Source organism: Magallana gigas, chromosome 7 (assembly GCF_963853765.1).
Source record: "Magallana gigas chromosome 7, xbMagGiga1.1, whole genome shotgun sequence".
In the NCBI taxonomy this organism is placed as follows: Eukaryota; Metazoa; Mollusca; class Bivalvia; order Ostreida; family Ostreidae; genus Magallana; species Magallana gigas.
The window spans coordinates 20999570-21023589 of NC_088859.1; the positions used below are offsets into that span (position 1 = coordinate 20999570).

The following is a 24020-nucleotide window of genomic DNA, read 5'->3' on the forward strand; positions in this document are numbered from 1 at the left end:
ATATATTTCTAGCAGGGAGAATAATCTCCGTTTAGATTGAAATTGCTGAGCATCTTAATAAAACATGGTGCATTAATCAACCATTACGTAGAGATCGAACCGAATTACATGTACCAACATAATGAATAGTATTCATTAATATGTTGTTAGTGCATCAGATTTTGCGCAGTTACATGTAAACAATCAACTGTCTGATTAACCGGTCTACACGTAAAAATGTTAAATTCGAAAATAAAGACGACGGTTCCTCTCAAGTTAAATTAAACATGCTAAACGAAAATCAAAGCAAGCTAAAACCACCGTCACAAATGAAAATGTCAACCCATTAAAATATTTAACCTCAATTTACTGCACATAAACGGCACAAATATATTTTGGATGCTTTAAATATTCCCTTCGCACGTAAACTGTTGCACAACAACCAATACATCTCCGTTCAACTTCAAGATGGCTGCTTCTATATCATGGTTAAATATCGAGCCCGAAGTTAAACTGATTGACCCCCATTCTCTCTGTCTTATTACTGTTTTCGTAAATTACTCAAATTTGAAACAGAATTAGCCCTTAATTTTTACAATTTATATTTTCCTTCCCATAAGGATGATATATGCTTAACTACGTTGAATTTGACTCAGTAGTTCTTGAGAAGAAGATTTTTAAAAATGCACCCCTCTTTTTCTACAGTATCGAGGTTTTCTCCGCTTTGAACAAAGATCGGTCTTTCATTTCTGCAATTTATATTTGCCTTCCCATAAGGATGCTTTGTGCCAAATTTGGTTGAAATTGGCCAAGCGGTTTTAGAGAAGAAGTTCAAAATGTAAAACGTTTACAGACCGACGGACGGACAGACGGACGACAGACATTATGAGATCAGAATAGCTCACTTGAGCTTTCAGCTCAGGTGAGCTAAAAAGCCAGGAAAACGTCAGATATTTCGGACTACCTACTGCGCAGCATACGATAAATTAAATTCCCTCTTCATAATTCATATTTCATAATCGCGCAGAGAACTTGTCTTGAGTAACATAAAACACTTTTGCACAGTAATGTCTCAGAGTTTTGCTACATTTGTGTTGGGGATATTTAATTTGAATATCATTGTGAATATTAAACGATGACGAATATTATTTGGGGTTTTCAATTGCTAAAATACTCGGTCGACAGACTGCTTTTCGTGTGTACCCGATAGTTATGTTAAAGGGGCATGGTCACGTTTTTGGTCAAAAATTATTTTTCCGATTTGAATAATTACAATGCTTCAGTGAGACATTCTTAATAGGCAAACAAAATTTGAGCGTCATTTGTTGAGTTATAAGCGAGTTACAGAGCTTACAATTCTTTGACATGTAAACAAAGCTTTAGTTTACATTTTGTATGTTGAAGTGAAAATTTCAAATTTAGACCTAAATTGAATGTGTTAAACGTTAGGAACTGTTTATCTATGCTTAAAACGAATAAGAAGATAGAAAAATAAGCTTGAAAAAAGTTTTTAATTGGTATATTGAACCTATGTAAACAAAAAACAGGGCACGAGCCTTGTTTACATGACACAGATTTGTGAGCTCTGTATCTTGCTTAAAACTTAAAGACTGACTCTCAAATTTCATTTATCATTAGAAATGCATTTCTAAAGCATTGTAAATAATAAAAATAGAAAAATGGAATTTGACGAAAATCGTGACCATGCCCCTTTAAAAGGGGTATGGTACATTTTAAACTTGAACACAAACGAACCCATTTATTTTGTCCTTAAATTATTATTCTCTGAGGCAAAAAAAAGTATCATTTATAAACACCTACTAGTATTCATTATTGCTAGTATTATTTTTCATTGTTCATTATTGGACTGTAAAGGAAAATATGAAATAGTGAGATAAACAAAACAATGACGCAATTTATGGTTCATAACTACATGTATCACTATTTAATGTATAAATATATGAGATTTCTTTCATTCACTGTGTACTTAACCGTCTTTATGCCGTAAGGCGGTACCAACTTCTAACTTGGGCGTTTGTCAGATCAATGTGTGCACATGCTAACGTCACGACAAAGTATAATTTAATGTTTAAGTTTAAACACACAAGTCTCAATAACATGCATAATCAAGCATATCAAAAGAGGAAGAACATTTTAATTTTAAGAAAGCATTTATTAACAAAGTATTTTACATTATATAAATATAAGTGTTTTTGAGTTTTTTAACTTTACCAAAGATCTTCGAACTGTCGTTTATAGTACACAATGGCATGTTCAAAGAATCTCATCTCATAAAAAGCATTTACTTTGAACACTCTACACGTTTATCATATTTCATCCTAAAATTAGTCTTTTAATTTGACCATATCAGGTTAAAAAAATGTACATTCTGAAAAATTTACTTTATACGCGTTGCTGTCGAGCTTAAATCAAGCAAAGTTATAGAATAAAAATCTTCTAAAAATAATATTTTAATACCACTGCCATAAAAACTTCAAGTAATCATGGACAAAAAACATTCAGCAAAGCATAAAATACAAATTAAACAAGAGGCCAATTGGCCTTAACGGTCACCTGAGTAGCATATATCCCATACACAAACTTGTCATGGAGTCTCAAATATGCATCTAATTAATTAGGTTTCATACTGGAGTAGAAAAATTATAAATTTGTAATGACAACCACATTTAATTCAAAAAGATCTGTGAAACCTATAATTTTGGTGAAAAACTAAAAGATCTGGTCTACAAAATAGAGAATTCAGTTTTCCTTTCAGCTGTGTGGGAGTAAAGAAGATAATTTTTTAACGTTATATGCATTAACATCTATACATCCATTTTGGCCCTGCCCTAGAGTCAAAACCCATACCCAAGGGGACATGAAAATTAAAATTTCAGTAGAAGACTTCCTGGTAAACATAATTATTAGTCGTTTTTTTTATACAGATGTGTGAGAATAGAGAAAAAGATTTTTAAACATTATATGCATTAACACTTTATTGCCATATTGCCCCCCCCCCCCCTTCATGTCCTGAACCACTGACCCAGGGGCCATGAATTTCACAATTTAGGTAAAGGAGATTGTGGATATCATAACCATGTATTCAGTTTTTTGCCTACATATGTGGGAGTAGAGAAGAAGATTTTTTAAGATTTAAAACATTTTTACTATATGGCCATATTGGCCCCACCCTAGAGCCTGAACACCTAACAAAGGGGTCATGAATTTCACAATTTTAGTAGAGGGCCTCGTGGACATCATAACCATGCATTTAGTTTTTAACAAATATATATGGGAGTAGAGAAGAAGATTTTCTAAGATTTAATACATTTTTACTATTTGGCCATATTGGCCCCACCCTAGAGCCTGAAACCCTGACCGAGAGGTCATGAATTTCACAATTAAGGTAGAGGGCTTCATGGACATCATAACCATGCTTTTAGTTTTTAACAAATATATATGGGAGTAGAGAAGAAAATTTTCTAAGATTTAATACATTTTTACTATTTGGCCATATCGGCCCCACCCTAGAGCCTGAAACCCTGACTCAGGGGTCATGAATTTCACAATTTAGGTAGAGGGCTTCATGGACATCATAATCATGCATTTAGTTTTTAACAAATATATATGGTAGTAGAGAAGAAGATTTTCTAAGATTTAATACATTTTTACTATATGGACATATTGGCCCCACCCTAGAGCCAGAACCCCTGACCCAGGGGCCATGAATTTCATAATTTTGGTAGAGGGCCTCATGGACATCACAACCATGCAACCAGTTTTTTCCACACATGCGTGGGAGTAGAGAAGAAGATTTTTGAAAATTTGGCTTTTTTTGCATATTTGGCCCCGCCCGTGGCACCCCAGGGGTGGTAGAGCCATAAATTTCACAATTTAGATTCTTCTTACCATAGAGATGCTTCACACCAAAAATGGTAACGATTGGCCTGGTAGTTTTCAAGAAGAAGTTAAAAATGTAAAATTGTTAACGCACGACGCACGACGCACAACGCACGACGACGGACGAAGACCAATTGCAATAGGTCTCCTGAGTGACTCAGGTGACCTAAAAAAATGAAAACCAAAATAAGTGAAATAAAAATATCCATTTTTAAAACAAATGAATGCTATTTTTATGTTCTCTTTGTTTTGTTTACAATTTTAAATCAAAGGCCCTTAAAGTATATTGAGTATGGATATTTCAATTTTTCATATCAAATTGTTACAAGGTATTACACATATAAATAATATGGACAATTTTAGAAGAAAGATCAAAATAATAATCTGAATCATGCATGTTCCAGTAAAAACCATATAAACATATCAACGCTGTTTAATTCTTTTCTGTTGCAGTAATACTTTATATCTGTAGTAAAATCAAATTTTAAAAGAGGAAAACAAAGAGGGTGTTAGTGAACCCTGTATATGTCAGTTATATGGTTAATAAACAAACGCGCAACAAATAATTTATTTACACATATCTTAGAGTTTAAAAATGAAACAATCAGAACATTTCGATTCATTCTATCCAGAATTTTAAAAAAAGCAAAAAAAAATAAAAAATGAAAGACTACACACTTCCGACAAGCACATTATTAAAGCTGCTTGGTCCGATTTCATATCAATTTTTATGCACGCTTTTAAACGATGGCCATGCTTAGTATATGTATAATAATAGACATTGCAGTAGTTTTACCCGTCAATTATGCCAAATTTCAATGAAGAAAAATACGTACAAAATTTGCTAACAAAACAAACGACATTAAAAGGTACCTCGATATTTCGCCTCATGTTGAATTTCACCCCTGACGACGAGACGGGTATAGTTGTATTACGAATTTGAAATCGCCTTAAATAAAGGTCGAAATGATCAGACAAATTACAAATAAACATGTGTACATTTTGTTCGCTAACATTTCTAAAGTCTGCTTTCTTTACAATCGATGCATAGCATGCGGGTTGAATAACCCCAATCATTCGGGGGACGAAACCAAGGGGTTTCCCGTGATGCATTTTGGTTTGTTTTTTCGTTTGCCCAAAGAGAAATTATTTTTATTTACTTTGAATATTTCTAACTTTGAAAGGAGACTGATTCTGCTGGTGTAAATAGGAGAAAGTCCAGAACTTTTTAAGATAAATGATTTGTATGAAAAAAAAATTGATACTGTAATTACAAGAAAATCGGACCAAGCAGCTTTAAAACAAAAAAAACAATGTAGAAATAATCGACGTTTGAAAAACAACTTATACATTTTTATCAACGTTGTAAAAAGGGGGTGAAGAACAAATTTAAAAATTAAACTATCATCAGGGTTTGATTCATTTTATCAAGAAATAGAACAGCTAAAAATAATTTTCGAAAAAAAAAAACTATACGTACCTCGAAAAGCACAACATGAATAGAAGATAACAATATACAAATACTTCACATTTAAAAAAAAAAACCCTAAGTTCTTTCTTTCCAAATTTTATCCACATTGTAAAAAGGGGTGAAGAACAAGACGGAATAAAAGAAAAAGTCACAGATAAGTGACGGCACGATTGGCCAAATCATTAAAAAGAAGAAAGTAGACATTAGACCCTTGCCATAACTTCGTAGACCCGCTATGCAATATCTGGAACAAAGGAAAGATATATCAAAAAATAATATTATGTTAAATGTTCCTATCTAACAAAAATCATGCATTTGCATATACGTGTAATTATGTATGTATTTGTAGAAATACCTTGTGTAAATACATTCTCATGAGCCAAAAGTATCCACTTGTTTTTATATGGGTTTTGCATTCAAAATAAAGAAACTGGTTCTTTACTCGTACAGGACTGTCGATTACTCATCTTCTCTAACCAAGGTTTTCTGATCCGCACCGCTTCTCACAAACCCTTGGCATATGGTACTATCAATAAATAAATTCAGTAAACCTCAATCAAAACCAAGGGAAAAAATATCGACTTTTGATATCAAGATATGCCAAGGGTTTGTGAGAAGCGGTGCGGATCAGAAAACCTTGGCTAGCGAAGATGTCGATTACTTGGTATGTAGCTTTCGAATTTATCTTTATTACGCATTTATTAAAATTATATTTTCACATAAACCGAGATTGCTTTCTTCCTTGCTTTTGTAAAACTTTGAGAAAAGATAAGTTCGCAACAAGAAACTTTGATCAATAACTAAACATAAATCCCATGCAGAATCCACACCATTTTGATGGATTTTGACATTTTCATTTACGAAAAACTTCATTCACCAGAAAATATGTGATGCACACATCGTGGCAACACCATTTTCTGATAACTGTGGGCAAAGGGATAAATCCAAGAGAGTCAAGTTTTTTTTAGAGCCACCAGAGAATACTATATAGCAGATGGTACATGTAACTTCAATGCTTCTAAGCTTCGTTTATATGATATATTCAGTAAATTCGGCAAAGAATTTTCCATCAAACTCTTCATTGATAGAAATTCGACGTGCAAGCAGATCAGCAACAAGTGTGCTATTCAACATGGAAGCTACTGACATCCTTCTGACGCTTGCATATACTTTGGACTCAATATTATCTGTTAAAAACAACTCTTGTTTTTCGTTTAACTATCTTGTATATCTTAATTACAGACGTTTGATCATAAAAATGGTGTTTGATAACAAACGTTAATTTTTTTTCTAATTTTACAAAAAATTTTCTCCTAAAAACTAAAAAAAAAAGCTGAAGATTCAAACTTGTACATCACTATGCATACTTACTCTTTATTCATTGGGAAGAGCTTTTTAAAGGCCATAGCTTCGAGGAATGTCAAAGTTGCGCAATTAACGAACATCATAGAGCAGATATAAAAGTGGACGTCAAACCACGCCCAACAGAATTTGGACACCACCCAATAGGGCAGTATGGTGAAGTAGGTCAAAAACTCGATTTCTTGTCTGAGACTGGGGTCGTCATACTGAAAATAGATATTGATATCAGCTAATTAACATAACATTCAAAATGAAAATTCAAGGTTCCCTCTTAACTACTATTAAAATCGGCAAATAAAACCTTCATGCTCAATGGAAAGAACATTGTAACACATTTAATTTTGATAACTGGTTCAAACTCACGCAATAAACTTTTATATTTGCACAGCTCTTAAACTTTAGTCATTGACAAATAATTTACACAAGCCTAGCTAGGTCGCTTTGACCATTTGCATCATGTTGTGTCAAAAGTCATCAGTCAATTAAAGAACGTCCAAAATGAAAAATAAATGCAGTAATTCCAATATACATTACGATAAGGAACATAAGAACATGTATTGACGTTGTTTTAAGATTTCTTTTTTTTAACGGCGATGTGTCTATACGGTTTGCTTCCATAATGGTTTCAATGCACCATTTTCAGTTGTTGTTGTTGCTAGAACGATTGTGGTCTTACATGCAGTCTTAAAAGATTACACCTTTACAACTTTATTCCATGTTGGGCAATTCTTTACTCCAAAGGGATAGCCAGCAAGATGTAAAATTCGATAGTACATGATTGTATGTGATCATTTTTGGAAAAAACAATAGGCTTAAGTAGGAACTCGCTTGAGCAACAATAGCCAAAACTCTTATCAAATCAGCTTTATGGAATCAATTACTAAAATAATTTGAGAATTTAGTAGAGTAGATCTTGTTTAAAAATATTTTCTATTGTTCTCCATATTTTTATATATGTTAAATATAGGATCTCTCATGATTTGCGATGGTATATGATTTTTATCCAACGAGTTGTGTGTAACGTAATGATTAACTATGACGACACGTGGCGTAAGAACACACAGTGGAATATCAAAAATTTATCCCATGAGTGATATCCACCGTATATTGGGATAAACATGTGATAATAATAAATATTGAGACACTTTTAAAGATTCTTGGAATGTAAAATTTATAAAAAAAAAAATAAAAATTTTAATAAATTTAGTAGGTCCAATAAAAAAAATAGGAAGACTTTTTACATAGCTTTTTTTACTTACTTATAACGTCATTTTATCACCAAATGTGGTGGACATAATTTATCAATAATTTCAATTAATTTAAACTCAAAAAATTAAATATATTCCTGTATATCTAAGAATTATTTAAAATTCAAAACTGCAAACATGGGGTAACTGTGCACGGCCACATTTTGTGTTCTGTGAACAAAACCATATAACCATATAATGTCGAAATAATGTTTCAAAGAAACCAAATAATACTGAAACCTTAAATTTAGTACTGCCATTCTATGTACCTAATTATGATGGAGTAAACTATTTTGCTGAACAAATTAAGACAGACTACCTCATTAAAATTCACTAAATCTGATGACGTACATTGCCGGACATCACGAAGCAATGAAAAATTATAACTTTTGTTGTTTGGCAAAGAATTGTGTGATTTCCTTTATTACATAATTATATTTCAGTCTTATTTCACACTGGTCAATCTTAACAACTTGTCAATGAGTTTTTTGCTTTCTTATTTCATTCCTACAGCTGGGTCTTAACGATTAAAAATTGCTAATTAAAAATCGTTTTCTCATCAGATGTTTCCTAAAAATGTGATGATGAAAATTTGTTCAGCTGCTGTGATACTTTAGTCTTTTACTCCAGTCTAGACTTCTTTAAATCAATATTACAAAGAAAAGTTATGAAACTAGTAGATAAATTGTTCTTGAACAGTAAGAGGTCTTTCCACCTTATCATTTTTTTTATATTCAAAACATTTCTGTTTCAAATTTTTTTCATTAGATTCGATGAAATGATTTCCATACATTAATTTAAAGATTTAGTATAATTTTTTTTTTACCTTGACCTTTATGTCATTTTGATGGTCATAGTCATCTCTTCTTTTTGAAGTGATCTGATGTCTCTATGATGAATGGTTTAAAAATTGTGTTTTCAATGAAATTAAAAAAATTTAAGGGGAAATAACGCGTATACTGCTTAAAGGAGACATCAGGGCTGCGTTTTACAACGGGACTTATGAATTACGACCAAATTAATGAATGCTTATTTTTCAAAATCTAATAAATGTTTTAATTTAATGGCTGTAGAATATGATTACAGAAATTAAAATATGGGTAAATTAATAGTTTTATTTAAATTTTGTAACTCAAAGAGCATTCCATGAGACTGAAAATATTTACGACTTTATCGTAAGTTCTTTTGTAAAACACAGCCCAGATCCTTTTGGTATGAATAGATCGAAGGAACCTCTATGTAACTAAAGATATTGGTATAAGTTCCAAGTCTCTATCTGTTGTGGTTTCAAAGGAGTAGCGATAACAAGCATTTCCTTCACAAAGGGCAATAACTTACGGTAGTAAGTTCTCGAAGTTATATCAGGCAAAGGGTCGTCTGGTGCCAGAACTTTTAATGGCCATTTAGGTAAAGAAAAATTTATGTCAATATATCTAAAAGGTGGAAAGACCTATAGTCTGTTCCAAGATATTTATGCAGCACATTTTCTTAAATTATTCTATATTTATAAATACCTCTTGTTTCAAACAATAGTCATTCAATAGTATGAAAAAATCCCAATATTTTCCCTTTGAATGTTCCCTCTAGTTTGTAAAGTTTCAATAAAGGCTAAAATAAAAAGCCTACAGGGAATTTGGATTGCAAAAGAGATGAAAATACCCGATTGAAATTGTGTGTGAGGTATTCAGAGTGACATCTGAATGGAGAAAAGATGTCAACATTTCCCATTATAAATTTCTGTAAGAAATCTGTTTACGTTCGTGTGGTTTTTTTACAGTGAAAATTGATGTGTAAATGAAAATATCTTGGATATTTTCCTTTTCATCAATTTCAATTGCGCTTTTTTTATCATAAGTATGTGTAATTTTATTAAAAATTGTCCAAATGTGCTGCATAAAAATCTTGGGACAGACTATAGTGACAAAATGAAGTGACCTTCCTCTACAGTTTGTCTCCCGCTGAAAGTTTGCAATATCTGTAATAAACATGACTACACTACAATTCATAACATACCAAATGAATACTGGGGATGTCTGTGTTCTCTGGATATGTGGAATGTAGGAATGGCAAAAATATCTCATCATATTCAAAGAAATACACATACAGGAGAGTAGTTCTTGGAAAATCTTTCATGCCATACACAAGGAACAGAGATCGGCCAGGATGCAACGCCTGTAAAATAAAAATAAGATATATACAATACTTTAAACTTGAAAATTATATAAGCTTATAATAACAATCTACTGTGGTTTCATCAATATTCGTTGAATACCAATTTTCGTGGATTTCGTTGTTAAGTTGATCCACGAAATTCAATGTTCATTGAAGTTCAATTTCAACTAACACTTTGTATTGATAGGATCATTGGCCACGAAATTACGTATCCTTGAAACTGTGGTTTTCAGAAAATCCACGAAAATTGATACCCACGAAAATTAATGAAACCACAGTATTGTAGCTTCAACCTTGAAAATCATGTGAACAGCACTAGCTAGAAAGGACTGACAAGCACAAGGACAGCCATTTGACAGTTAAACGACAACAGAACAAAGATAGACATTAGACGATACATGGACGCTCAATGAAAAAAAACGGGATTTTTTTTATTTTGATTTTCTAAAATAAATCTTCTTGGAAAAGAAATATTCTACAAATGTTGAATTGAATTAACAAATATAGTTTTGTAATTAAAACTTTTAAATGGACAAGGGTATATAATAAATTTATCATCGTACATGTAACAGTAACCTGACCCAAAGAACCGGATCACGTCTACAAACATCTCATTGCCAAACGCCTCAATGCCAGGCGCGGCTCATCAGATCAAACTTGACGCTTCACCTCTCGTTTGATCTGATGATCCGCGCCTGTCAACTCAACATATAAATCTGATATTTTTTTATCAAGTTACTGTTATGATAATATATATGTATTGGTATTCATCAAAATGATGTTTTACTGTATCAATGAAAATTAGAACCAGCTTGATTTATAAATTATTTAGTCTACCATACAGAACAAATTTGACAAAATGATAAACATTTGAATCAATAACAATAAAACCATATATTATTTCAGACTGATAGTTTGGTCTTCTTTTCTCTCACTCTTCATAAATATGTAATTGCAATTTATTGCTCTATAACAGTTTACAACATGGCTGATGGTTTTGTATTATTGAGGCTCTCAATCACCTTGTACTCCCAGAGAGAGCCCGGGAGCTTCATATTAAACTCCTTAAGCTGCCAAATAGCATTGGAAATGGCTTTTTTATGAAGAACATTGGTCACATTTAAAATGGTCTCAAGACTTGCATTGTCTGCAGCAACAAGAAGTCTTCCATCTGCAAAAAAACAAGAGAGAACATGAAAAGTGATGCTTTTTCTTTGTGATGGGACATCATCAATCTTTATACAGACTTCTGGATTAGAAAATACAACTGGAAAACAAGGTACTCAAAGTACTGATATCCAGGTTCATTTGATGTGTATTGAGAATGTTTTCAAGATATGGCATTATCACAGACTAAATAAACACATTGAGTCATTATTAATGAATTAACTGAGTTTATATAAGCATGTTTATGCATATTTATATTGATATCATGGCAGGGTAAGATATTTAACACTAGATTAAATGTTGCATAGTTACGTTCTTAAAACAACTCCTGCAAAAATACAAGATGATGAAGGCTACAAGTGTATAAACAATTTATTACACTGCTCAGCTATAAACAGCTCAGCAACTTTTTGTTGCAAACTCCAAGTAAATATTACAGAGAAGAAGAGCATCATTTCATGTGTATATACATCAGGTCACCTGATGTATATATGCATCAAATATTAATGCTCTTCTTGTTTGCTTTTAAGGGTGTATGTTCTCTATTCTAATGAAACACATCCAAGAGAAGGGTGAGGATTGGGGTGTTTAGCACCTCTTAAAACAAAAGATTGTTTTGATACTTAGATTAACCTTGGGGCATTGCGTGTTGTTGACACATTCTTCACAGTAAAGAATTCTTTAAATGCTTAATAACTAATTGTATAATTTAATTTTTCAAATGATATCAAATTCTTAATGACAACACTCTTAAAATGTTATAAAATTGTGTTGTTATAGCTAGTTATATTGACAATTTAAGAATGGATTGTTAATTTTCATTTTAATCATACAACTAAATATTTTTAACTCAAGAATTTTTTTCCTTCTTTAAAACAATTTTTAATCAAATACAATTTCAGTTATTCAATTCAATACCATTTTATGAAATTAAAATGTACATGCATAAAAGAGCATAGTAATGCAAAGTAATGCCATGTAATGCCAGCATTTCACTAGATTTTGAAAAGTAATGCATTACATTACTATTCCTTGCAATGCTAAATTTGTGGCATTACACATTACTAGCATTACTTTGAAAACATGTAATGCATTACATTACAATAAACATTACCCCAAGCCTGATCAGGTGTAAACTTAAAATAACCAAATGGCATGCTATACATTCTACGTTCTCTTTTAAGTTGGAACTACATTTTTGTGAATTAAGGCTGTTAGATAACTTATTTTTTTCGCAAATTTGTGACATCACAAGTAAAGCCTGTTGGGGTCAGTTTTGCGTGATATGTACATCACAACACACTTACCTATTTCATTTCTCATTGCTTCCATTCTATAATCAACTGTCCATGAACCTAAATCAGTTAACCATTGCACTACATCATTGGTACTCCATCGTATCGGGGGTTTGTGAATGAGCAGATCTGATCCTGAATTTCTCCAAAACATCACCAGATACAGCAACTGTGTCAATAAAAAGAAGTATTTCAGCAACAAACAAAGCTTCATTCAGAAAATATGTTTTACATCATCATTCTACATTAAAATAAGAAGCAAACTTGTTTTTTTTCTAAATATTCAACCATTATTTTCTATAAAAAAATAAATCTCAATTCTGTACAACTTTTGTTAGTGCAAAAATTACTGGTAACTTGTGCAAATTAAAAAGTTAACAAATTTACTCATTTTCCAAAATATGCAGCATAAAATTTAACAAAGAAAACCCAGATATACAGTACACTTACAAGTATAATGCCGCCCATGACACAAATCCCTGAGCAGAAGCCTTGAAACCGTAAGTTGCCAACATTTTGGAAGACATTTCCTTGAAGTCTATTCTGGGAGCCAGTTGTCTGAGTTACTCCTTGTAGGGACTGTTCAAATATTCTTATCAATTCTTCATTTTCTGAACTGCGAACTTCCACCTCCCTCTCCGATAGTTTACTTGAATAGGATTTCTCAATGAGATTTCTGTATAAATAAAAATTTCATTAATTAAAAATTCACATGCAAAAGATGCCAAATTTTTTTTTGAATTAGCTTTTAATACTTATACATTTTTCTTTTAAGGAAATGTAAAAGAATATTATTATAATATGATAAAAAAATACTATACTCATCATGTCAATTCAAGCCAATAACACTTAAATTAATTGCATTGCATACTATATATTCTTATATATACTGCTATATTGAAAATGATTTTTGGATTAATTATCAAGCTCTAGCTCGCTGCTACTAGCTTCTGTATTTTTAATCTTATTTTCATAAATAATAAAAAAAAAATTTAAAACATTTTAATACACACTTGATGGTGATATTGACTCCTGGGCATCCTAGATAAGCCTGCTGACAAAAGGGGCATGTTCTCTTTCGGGACTGAGTGAACCACTGAGCTAGGCACAGTCTACAGAAGCTATGGCCACACGTCAGGGTGGTCGGCTGAATTAAAAGGTCTGAACAACAGCCACAAATAAACTCCGACTCCATGGATCCTTGGCGTTGAAATACATTCAACTGTCCTTCTTCATTGTCCTCATAATCCATTCTGTTTCTAGAGAAAATATATATAATTTCACTAGAAACTACATGCATGGGGCTTGTAATTTAATTTTAAAAGCTTTGCTCATTTTTACAACATGTATATATACATGCACTGTCTTCTTTAGAACCTCAAAACAAGGTCTCTAGAACCTCTAGAAAATGGTCTTATAACAGCATTTACAATCTCATAATTATTACAATTTTGTAACGCTCTAACACTTTTCAAGTCATCCAATTTCCATTGTTTTTTTCTTTATCATTCAAGCATGATAAAAAAAAAATTAAATTTTACTTAAACCATATAACTTACCAAGGCTCTCAAACTGAAAAATTGGTCCTTTCATCCAAAATAATATGGACCAGATAACCATCTAATTCTGCTTGTCCATTATGTGTCCAATTGACACAGTAAATAAACAAAAATTTTTTACATGGACATTGTACAATGTACATGTACAAATATATTTATGATAAAAAAGATAACTATCACAAGGTGGAAATAAAGGTGTTTATCAAAATAGAGATAAACATATTAATGTTTTTTTTCTCACATCCACCACAGAATACACAGGTTGACATATCTCTTAACTATTTTTAATTTATAAGAGCATGTAGATAGTTTCTGAAAATTAAAATGTTTACAAATTCATGGTATCTTTACTTAATTGACATCAAACTGTTTGAATTTAAAAAAAATAAATAAACAGGAATGGCAATTTCAAATGCAATTTTTTGAATTCATTTTTTGGAGAGAAGAAATAAGACACTGTTTGATGCACACTCTGGACAAATTTGGGAAAATCGCTGCTTTAACTTGCATTTTAAAATTTTCAATTTGCTGACAAAAGAGACCTGACATCACCAATAATTTTGTTCACTGTACATAGAAGTCCCTTCTAAATGAGGGGCCAGGGACCTTATACACTTTAAATGTTTACATAAGAGCAACTGAAATGTATTGAAGCACTAGCTATAGCTACATGTATGTAACTACTTTCTGTAGATATTGCCTCTGCAGACTGCTGATGGTTTGGATAAGCCATATAGGTTCTACAGTTTGCACATTCTTATCCAGCATTATATAGTGAAACCACCTAGCTCTTTAAATATAATACTTATACCACTGCATTAGCATTTATTGGCACAACGGATATTGTCGGTTAATGCATTAAAGACGCATCTTCCTTTTTCCTGTAAATGTACAGTATTTATCTTGTTTTCTATAAAGAGCTAAAATGTTCGCCCATTCTTAACAAAGAAAAATGTGAACGCAAAGTTATCTAGAAACTGTACCTAATGAAAACGATCAAAGCCAAATACTTACATTGCAACTCATCTAAAAATCTTGTTTCTGCTCGTTACTACTGCGTCACTTTTATTTTGTTTGGGGTTCTACTTTCATTTTAAAGGTATATACCGCTTAGGTCCTGTTTAAAAAAATCTATTTATACAATTCTACCTGTAATAGAACACCTTTATTGTAGTCTGAACTTCATTATTTTTTTCTGTATTTCATATGTACGTCACGGTTTGGAAAATTATGAAGAGTTTAGAGAAGGAATTAAGATAATCCCCCAAAATGATTGCTCTGTGCGGCCTCATAATTTGCCGCACTTTCGTCTGGTCATGGAAGTCACAAGAAAGAGTGCGTGATAAACTGAATGATAAAATAATTAAGTTATATTCGATCTAAAGAATTTATAAAAGTATTTCACTTATATTTGATTTTTTTAGATTTTTCATCTGTCCTTCCTGAAGTGGAGAAGGCTATCAACGAAGCTGATTTTCTCTGTGTTGACACAGAATTTTCAGGTATAAATATTTGTTCTCAAAATATTAGAAATATACATTATGCAAATTTTAAATAAGAAACAATGAAATAGAGAAAATAAGCTTCACTCCTTTTCATTGCGATTTGACGACACTGTAGATCCACTGTAGGATTTTTATTAGATAATTGATATTTAACTATAAATTATTTTTTGTCATCTCTTGTTCTTTTATTTAATTAGGTCTTCATGCATCCAGTTCTTTTCACATTTCATCACTTGATACACCAGAGGAAAGATACCACAAACTGAGAAAAGTAATTATCTCAATTACTTATTTTAAACATGTGTTAAACTGGATATTTTTGAAAATTGTAATGTAGGTCTACATGTAGGTGTCACTGCATGAGACAATTATACCGGTATCGGGTGCGTTCGCCCTATCCACATGTTCGCCTTAGTCCGTTCGCTCTAGGTCCCTTCGCTCTAATTATCGTTCGCCTTAAACCTCGATCGCTCCTTGTTTATAAATAAACAATATTATAAATTATTTCATTTGCGTTTAACTTAAAACTTGTTAACTTTTATTGATTATTCGTATATAATATGTTTTTTCTTCATCAAAAATGACGTTACTGGTATACGTTAATTGTAAGATTTTATTGCCTTACATTGTCGATAACCGTCTTCTTGTTTTTAGAATGTTTCGCTTGCTGTTTTTAAACAATTAAAGAATTTGAGACTTTAATCGGCTCATTCAGAAGCCTAGCAGATGATTATCACCTATTCTATCTTTTTTAAACTACTGTCAACCATGGTGATTATTATGTAGAAGTAAAAAGGGTGGAATTGTTTTCATTAATTATATATGTATCTTTCAAAATGTTTAAATTGACCAGAATACACAAAAATATATAAATTAATTAATACTATATAAAATTAAGGCGAGCGGACACAGTGCGAACGGCGTCAAGAGCGAACGGACCTAGGGCGAACGAAAACTAGAGCGAACGGCGTCAAGGGCGAACGCGTTTTAGAGCAAACGAACAGCCAATCAATTATATCGCATGTCTCAATTTTATTCATTAATGAATTAAGTTATGAACTTTATCATTTATCCAAGACATTCATTAAATTGAAACATTTATATTTTTTAAGTGCTGTTATTGCTTTCTTTTTATTTGGTATTTTAATAATACATGAATGATAGAGTGAAAATAGGCATGAAACATATAAACATGTTTATGTCCCTGATAACAGGTGTGTGGTTCAGAACTGCCATACTTCTACTACCACTAGCTTAATTAACTAGGGTTAATCCTTTAGCTCAGTTGGTAGAGCGTTGGCTTTTAAACTAAAGGGTCTCGTATTGAATTGTGGTTTTTCCTTTTGTTCTATCATTTAATTATGGAATACAATGCATGCAATAGATGTATATGTATTTTGCTTCAAATATTGAAGGGAATGATTCAAAGAAAATCCATATACATGTATGCTGTACGTTGCTATATGTTTGCCATTGGTAACAAGATGCCTAAATCATGTTGTGTCCTTTTCTTGAATTTCCTCAAAACATGATTGTGTAAGCCTTCAAACATAAAATCTTCTTTGAATGTTTTGTGTATTGTTTTTGATTATCTTTTTGATGTATATTTGCAGAGGACTGTTAATTCCTTCACTGCTTGAGTCTTGTATTATGTTTATTTCAATTTTTCAGGGATCCTCTGATTTTTTGGTGTTTCAAGTGGGGCTTTGTACATTTTGTTATAATGAAGAAGATAAAAAGTATGTATGATAATTAAAGCTATCGACTTTCTTTTTCATATGAAATCATATATTTCCTAAACATTTTGTCATCTATTTTTTTTAAATCTAATTTCTTTTATTTTAGATATGAAGCAAAACCGTTCAACTTCTATGTTTTCCCTAAGCCATATTCAAGGGCAGCACCAGATTGCAGATTTTTATGCCAGGTATGTACATGTTCTTCAGATCCAGTGTGACAGAAAAGATAAATGGAGAGGCAGCAGTCACACCTTATGACCTTAAAAAGTGTGATATGGATTAGTTATTAAACTTAATGTTTTTGTGCTATTTAATTAGATAATCTCTTTGGGTTGTATTCTTTTAAAAGCATTCTTTAGTTTCTATCTTGTCAACAGCTTGTCATTTATATTGTGTTGAATTAGATAAAATGTTTTGAATAATAAGCAGTGTAAACAAATAAATAAATGGAAATAATATAATAAAAATTAATTACTAAGCTGTTAACTGTGTATGATTCTACTTCATGAATATTTGTTATTGTATGATTCAGCTACATGTCATGCACATGTATATATATTGTAGAGTTCAAGCATTGATTTCCTTGCATCTCAAGGTTTTGACTTTAACAAAGTTTTTAAAGAAGGTAAAAATGTTGTTCTTATTGTTACTATATATATATATTACAACAATTTCACATTAATGTAAAAATTGGAACAATAACACATGGGACGAATAGAGATAAGTTTTTTTGAGCTGAAATGATCGAAATAAACTTCTCTGTTTCTAGCAGTCATATGACCAGATCAGTGTTTTATCTTGTTCATTCATATATTGTTGCATATAAATTTTGTTTTGATGAATATCAAAGACCTACAGATTAATGTTTACAAGTAAACTGCAATAATCTTCATCTGATTATAATGCTTATCAGCCACGTGTGTAATGTTATTTCAGGTATACCCTTTATAACTTCTACACAAGAGAGTGAGTTGAGAGATTTGATGGAGGAGAGACATAAACAGTACAAGCAGTTTTCCTCGCCGGCCTTCGTGACCCCTGACAGTGGGGCGGAAGCGGTCACAACAAAAGGACCCATAAATGTACCGGAGGAACACAAGGATTTCATCGAAGGCATTTGGTTTGTATTTGAACTTTATAAATCTTAATTCTAGGATACATCAGTAATTTTATAATATCCCAAAGGAAAGGAGGGTATACCATTTTACCCATGTATGTCTGTCTTAACAAATTTTTGTCACATTTTTCTCAGCAACTATTAATCGCAACTAGATGCTTGATATGTTAACACACTTTCTGTTTAATAAGTATGTTAAAAGGTGGGATTCATTATTTTTCCAATCAGACGTCAACTTTCCGTTGATGAGTACTTTGTAAATTTTCAAACTAATTCTCATCAAAGTTATTATCACAGATGGCTGAAACGTTTTTTCATACTATTTGTTTAGGCATGCCGTATAGTGCCATTCATTTTTTGACAAACTCAATTTCAACTTCCTGTTAAATGTCAACTACTTTATATTGTATTATAACATCAGAGCGGGTTTATCACTAGTAACTACTGGCTCATAGATATCGCGATCAATTTATTTTTATTACATGTATTTGTTATTACATGTGTGTGTGTATATATATGCAAGGCATGTAATGATGATACAAAAATGCACAGCCAAATGTAGATATTTGGCTTAAATTTTCACTAAATCTAAACTGATATTTAAATTCTCTTTACAGCAAGAGTGTTGAAGAGTTTTTGGAAAAGGATGGAGAAGAAAATCTGTCACTTCCACCATGTAATGGATTTGTAAGAAAGCTCATATACCAGACAGTCAGACAAAGGTATAATCTGGTGGATTGAATGAAATCAAAGTGTAATGTAGCATCCCTTAATGTGTTTCCTGAATTCATGAACATTTTTATTTATCAAACTTAAAAATTTATGGGTTTTGTATGTATTTTTGGAAAAATTACTGATGCATTAAATGAGTATAGAGTTTAATCAAACAGGTGTGAAATGGTTAAATATTAAAATAACTGTATTTAATGTACATGATAAGAAAAATTGAAAAAAAAAAAAAAAAATCAGAGATCAGTAAGCTGAAATTTTGCATTATTTATAGGGTGTTCTTTGTTAAGGTTTCAGTCGGGGGTTCACCTGGGCGCCAAGACAGATGAGAAGAAACAGAGGTATATCCAGGTCACCCGCATCAAAACAGAGGATGAAATGAAAATGAAAGAACAGGAAAAACAGTCTGCAGAACTGGTTAGTGTGTAAAAAATTTTTTAGCTCACCTGAGCTATATTTAATTTGGAAAGAACTTTTCTGATCATCTTGTGTCTGCCATCAGTCAATTGCTTCGTAAACTTTTTTCATTTTCAAAAATTTTAATGAACTAGCTGCACACTTTAAATGGATAATTATCCAGATAAGTAAAGAGCTGCATGAATGATTTCCTGTATTTCTGATTGCCTCTATTTGTTATCATATTTATAATGTCTTTTTTTTTTGTAGGCTGAGCTGGAAGAAGCTGTAGGATTCACCAAAGTCATTAGGTTGATATCTCAAAGTGTAAGTAAAAACTTTTCATTACGATATCACCATAGCTTATGCTAAACAGGGTACTGTACCCAAGTCATCTTTAATCTACTCCAAACATCACTGTGTATATATATTATTGTGGTGTTTGTCTCTCTGTAGCGATATATTATTGTGTGGTTTGTCTTTCTGTAGGGAAAGTTGATGGTGGGCCATAACATGTTTATGGATCTGGTGCACCTACTGAATAGGTTCTGTTCCCAGCTCCCGGAGGTGAGTTGTGTGCCCCCGCCGTTCGCTGCCACTGAAAATATGTGCCATCCTTATACAATGTACTTGTATTTCCCCCAGCAATTTCAGCATTATTATCACAATTTGTTATGAATGCATGGAGATCTTTATATGCTTGTTTATTAAAAAGATAATCTGTTAATACATATACCTGTAATTCATTTGTCCAGAACTAATCTTGAGTCTGTCTGTATCTATAATATTGTTATTATTTTAGAATTACCAAGAATTCAAGGCAATGGCAAAATGTGTTTTTCCCAAGTAAGTTTAAATAAAGAATTACATATTATTTAATTTTCTAATGATTGGCTTACACACAGCACTTATACTTTTAAAAGTGGTATTTTCTTTAGTCAATACTGGTGTTTATTTAATAGTCAATACATTTATTTACATGCATGCAAGAGAATACTTTGAATTTAAATTTGACGGTATATTTTCCAGAATTCTAGATACAAAGCTTATGGCAAACACAGCACCATGTAAGGTGAGGTTAATACACTTTAATAAATAAACAATATACAATCACATGAACCTACTTGCTTACTTTATACTAAAAAAAAAAGACTTCTGATATATACATGTATACATAATGACCTGAAAGAAGAAGGTTATGGTTTAATAATTGATAACTTTCAAGGTAATTTATTAAACTCAACAGTATGGTAATGTTAAGATTTGTTTCCTTTCCAAAATGTCTACATTTAAGGCCAATTTGTATGACAATGATATCTTGTTTTACTTTTGCATTGTAGGACTTGCTGCCTAGCTCAGTTTTGGGAGATCTCTTAAACCACACAAATTGTACACCATTTAAACCCCCAGAGATCGGTAAGTAATGTTCAGTTTGTTAACAATGATATTGCAGTTGAATTTTTAGGGTATACATAATTCTTAATTGTTATTTATATAAAAATGACCTTTTCCTTAGGCCATTAATATTAGATTTCAGCTTTGGTAATTTTATAAAAATATCACAAATCATTTTTTTTTTAACACTATGTAAATATTTTTATATATGGATTTCTATGTCTCTATATATTTATTCTGTAGTAATTCCTGAGAACTTCCCTCAGTACAAATTAGACGATAGCAATCTACATGAGGCAGCATACGACGCCTACATCACAGGAATATGTTTCACAGCAATGTCTAATTTTCTAGGTAGTTATGGTGCCTTGTTGATTCTTTTTCTCTTGAAAGTTTTATTTTGAAAATTGCAATCCTTTTAGTATATTTGATGAATTTCATTTGTTGTTTGCTTACCACTGTAGGAGGTCTTCAGAATCCACCTTTACCTAATGTGCTACCTGATGCTACGATTATAAAACCCTTCACAAATAAGTAAGTTATCAAAGTAGATGATCATTGAAACTAGTAGTGTTTTTTGTTAAACTTGTTTGGTTGTTTTATTTAATTAAAATCAGTATTAATATTGATTTGTTAGTTTTTACTTTTTCATTCTTTAGAACTGGGAATTATATTTTTTTCAGGCTATTCCTAATGAGGATATCAGATATTCCTTATTTAGATCTGGCAGGAGATGATGGTATGTCAAGAAAAAAAAAATACAACACAGTTGAAATTTACATCTGTATATTTTAATATCTTTAGACATGTACATTGTTAGACTTTTACCTTTATATTTTTTTTCTTCTGCACAGTTCTTCCGAGCAGGGATCATGTGTTTCATGTCACATTTCCAAAGGAATGGAAAGCACCGGATCTTTATCAGCTCTTCTCTCCCTTTGGTAAGCTGAAAGCTTGCTGTATTTGCAAAGTTCTTTTTCTTGTTAATCATTTTGATTGGTTTTTTTTTTAATGATTTGTTTATATATTTTGTTGACAGGGAATGTATATATCACATGGTTAGATGATGTATCTGCTTTTGTGTCACTGTATAAGAAAGACCAATCAGCTACAGGTATATATACACATGTACTTGTATATAATTTTGAAAAGGGGGGGGGGGGTAAACTGACTATCTAATTTTGTTGTTTCCTTTTCATTGCTCATTTGTTATTCAGAGATCAGACATCAAAAGGAAGATCTCTGTTAATCTAATTGTTGAATTATGATAATTCTGTATTCTAATTTTGCAATTAACAGCTTTTCTGGAAAAAATGGTTTTTGAGAAGAACATTTTTAGTTTTCTCTAAATATTCTAATTTTAAAATTTAAACCCCCCCCCTCCCCCCCCCCCCCACCAACCTGGAAGTCTTTTTAAGTGGGTGTGATAAATACCTTTACACTTATAAATACCATGAGTGATGTTTTTCTACAATGTTCTGTTTTCCAGTCATGTCCACTCTCTGCAAGAGAGATACTCGCTACAAAATCATGACATATGAATTGTTCAAAAACGGACTACCGGACAAAGAATCGAGGAAACGCCCACACTCGGCAGAATCCACGGAAGAGGAGCCAAAGAAGAAAAAGCCCCTAAATGTGGAGTGAGTGTCTGATGCAGTAAGATGAAATTGTTTTGTGTTTTTTTTTTCCTTTTCTTGTTTTCTTCTTTTTAAACAATTTTTTTTGCTTTTCCAAAATGTTTCTGTATAAGAAAAAAATGAAATGAAGTCTTGCCTTCTGGCAGTGAATCATCATCTATAAGAAACACAATTTTAAAAGATTAAATTTCTCTGTTGCTTAATTGTGATGCATTACCCAAGGTACTGATTCTACATTTATATTGAATAATGTATGTCTGTACTTTACTAACCAGATTTTTCAAATAAATACATGGTTAGACACAATGTAAAATTTCTTTCCAGTGCTCCAGTTTTTGTCTCTCGGTCAAGGTCAATTACACCACCAATGCCTGAAGAGAGTGAAAACAAAGAAGAGGAACCAGACAGCACAAGTGGTAAGTCTATTTTTGTTTGGGGGGGGGGGGCCTATCCCCCTTGTCTTAAAATTTGATATGGAATGTACATGTACTTAGATATGAAATACAAAAGTTAGCTAAAAATTGTTAAAATTAACAGTAAATTATGGGGAAGATAGGTATTATATTGAACAGAAGTATTGAATGAAATTGTTGTGTTAGTTGCTTCAGGCATTTCAACAATTGAAAGTAATCTACTGCTGAGAAAAAAAATAGTATTAAATACTAATTTCATATTAGGCATTTAATGATTCAAAAATGAATGAATATCATTGGGTGCAGCATATACTGTTAACATATTACATTTGGCTGTGTATTCTATTTCGCTAAATCAAGTACATAGCTAAATGCATTGCATATATGTATAAGAATGTCACATTCAGGAATACGCCAACTTGTTTAAAAACTTCAATTATCGTACACGTCAAATATAATAAATTTACATTATTTTTAATAATTTTAGGAAAGTTCCAGAAAATGATAACGGTTTAAAATCATGCAGCAACATTTTGTGTCTTGGGGTTCAAACTACACATATTTCATGTTAATTTTTTTATTTCATTTGCAGAACAATCGAGTGAACAGAAACTGTTTGAAGTGCCAGCATGGTGACACATAATGGAGTTGTGATTAAGTGTTAATTTTGACAGGATCTCATTGAAAATCCCACTTATATATAGCTGCACTTATAGCTGCTCACTCATGCAAGTTGTCACCAACTGCTTGCAGAAATAAAAAGATATATACAGATCGTCATCAACCAGGAAAAAGTTATACTTTGGTTGAGATAAAACTGTGATGAAAATGCTTTATATACATGTGGTTGTTTTAAAAAAAGTGCTGTGAATAGTTTAGACATTTAATACAATTATATAAACATTAAAGTTCAATAAAAAGGAACAGTAAATTA

General features: G+C 31.7%; 2 protein-coding genes across 6 annotated transcripts; one reads left to right on the plus strand and one right to left on the minus strand.

The window, feature by feature from the left end:
• Nucleotides 1–5319: 5319 nt before the first annotated feature.
• Nucleotides 5320–15296, minus strand: LOC105335763 (bifunctional apoptosis regulator). 3 transcript variants are annotated; one of them, XM_034458480.2, is made up of 8 exons: nucleotides 15136–15251; nucleotides 13607–13852; nucleotides 13044–13269; nucleotides 12606–12762; nucleotides 11154–11302; nucleotides 9973–10131; nucleotides 6722–6918; nucleotides 5320–5594 (listed from the first exon to the last, which is right to left on the minus strand). In XM_034458480.2, the coding sequence occupies exons 2-8, from the start codon at nucleotides 13843–13845 to the stop codon at nucleotides 5426–5428; spliced, it is 1296 nt and encodes a 431-aa protein (XP_034314371.2). In that variant the 5' UTR covers nucleotides 13846–13852; nucleotides 15136–15251; the 3' UTR covers nucleotides 5320–5425. The 3 variants fall into 3 exon arrangements, with proteins under 3 accessions (XP_034314371.2, XP_019925977.3, XP_011438147.3); XM_020070418.3 differs by lacking the exon at nucleotides 15136–15251 and adding an exon at nucleotides 14153–14286; XM_011439845.4 differs by having other exon boundaries at nucleotides 5321–5594; nucleotides 15167–15296.
• On the plus strand, nucleotides 11320–24017 carry LOC105335764 (poly(A)-specific ribonuclease PARN). Of its 3 annotated transcripts, none has more exons than XM_066065985.1 (22): nucleotides 11320–11410; nucleotides 15577–15654; nucleotides 15855–15928; nucleotides 17329–17396; nucleotides 17503–17584; nucleotides 17961–18021; nucleotides 18333–18516; nucleotides 19131–19235; nucleotides 19533–19659; nucleotides 19909–19965; nucleotides 20128–20205; nucleotides 20441–20484; nucleotides 20668–20710; nucleotides 20979–21054; nucleotides 21277–21387; nucleotides 21498–21567; nucleotides 21717–21772; nucleotides 21888–21974; nucleotides 22073–22147; nucleotides 22523–22676; nucleotides 22998–23089; nucleotides 23679–24017. In XM_066065985.1, exons 1-22 carry the CDS (start codon nucleotides 11335–11337, stop codon nucleotides 23720–23722), a joined length of 1842 nt encoding a protein of 613 aa, XP_065922057.1. In that variant the 5' UTR covers nucleotides 11320–11334; the 3' UTR covers nucleotides 23723–24017. The 3 variants fall into 3 exon arrangements, with proteins under 3 accessions (XP_065922057.1, XP_065922058.1, XP_011438149.3); XM_011439847.4 differs by lacking the exon at nucleotides 11320–11410 and adding an exon at nucleotides 15381–15487; XM_066065986.1 differs by lacking the exon at nucleotides 23679–24017 and having other exon boundaries at nucleotides 22523–22692.
• Nucleotides 24018–24020: the final 3 nt, after the last annotated feature.

Coding starts and splice junctions, on each gene's coding strand:
- LOC105335764 (XM_066065985.1), top strand. CDS start 11,335: ATGCTTTTTCTTTGTGATGGGACATCATCAATCTTTATACAGACTTCT. Junction 17,585..17,960: donor ATTGCAGATTTTTATGCCAG/GTATGTACATGT, acceptor TATATATTGTAG/AGTTCAAGCATTGATTTCCT. Junction 21,568..21,716: donor ATAAAACCCTTCACAAATAA/GTAAGTTATCAA, acceptor TATTTTTTTCAG/GCTATTCCTAATGAGGATAT.
- LOC105335763 (XM_034458480.2), bottom strand. CDS start 13,845: ATGGATTATGAGGACAATGAAGAAGGACAGTTGAATGTATTTCAACGC. Junction 12,763..13,043: donor TCATGGGCGGCATTATACTT/GTAAGTGTACTG, acceptor TTATTGACACAG/TTGCTGTATCTGGTGATGTT. Junction 5,595..6,721: donor CTCTTCCCAATGAATAAAGA/GTAAGTATGCAT, acceptor CCTTTGTTCCAG/ATATTGCATAGCGGGTCTAC.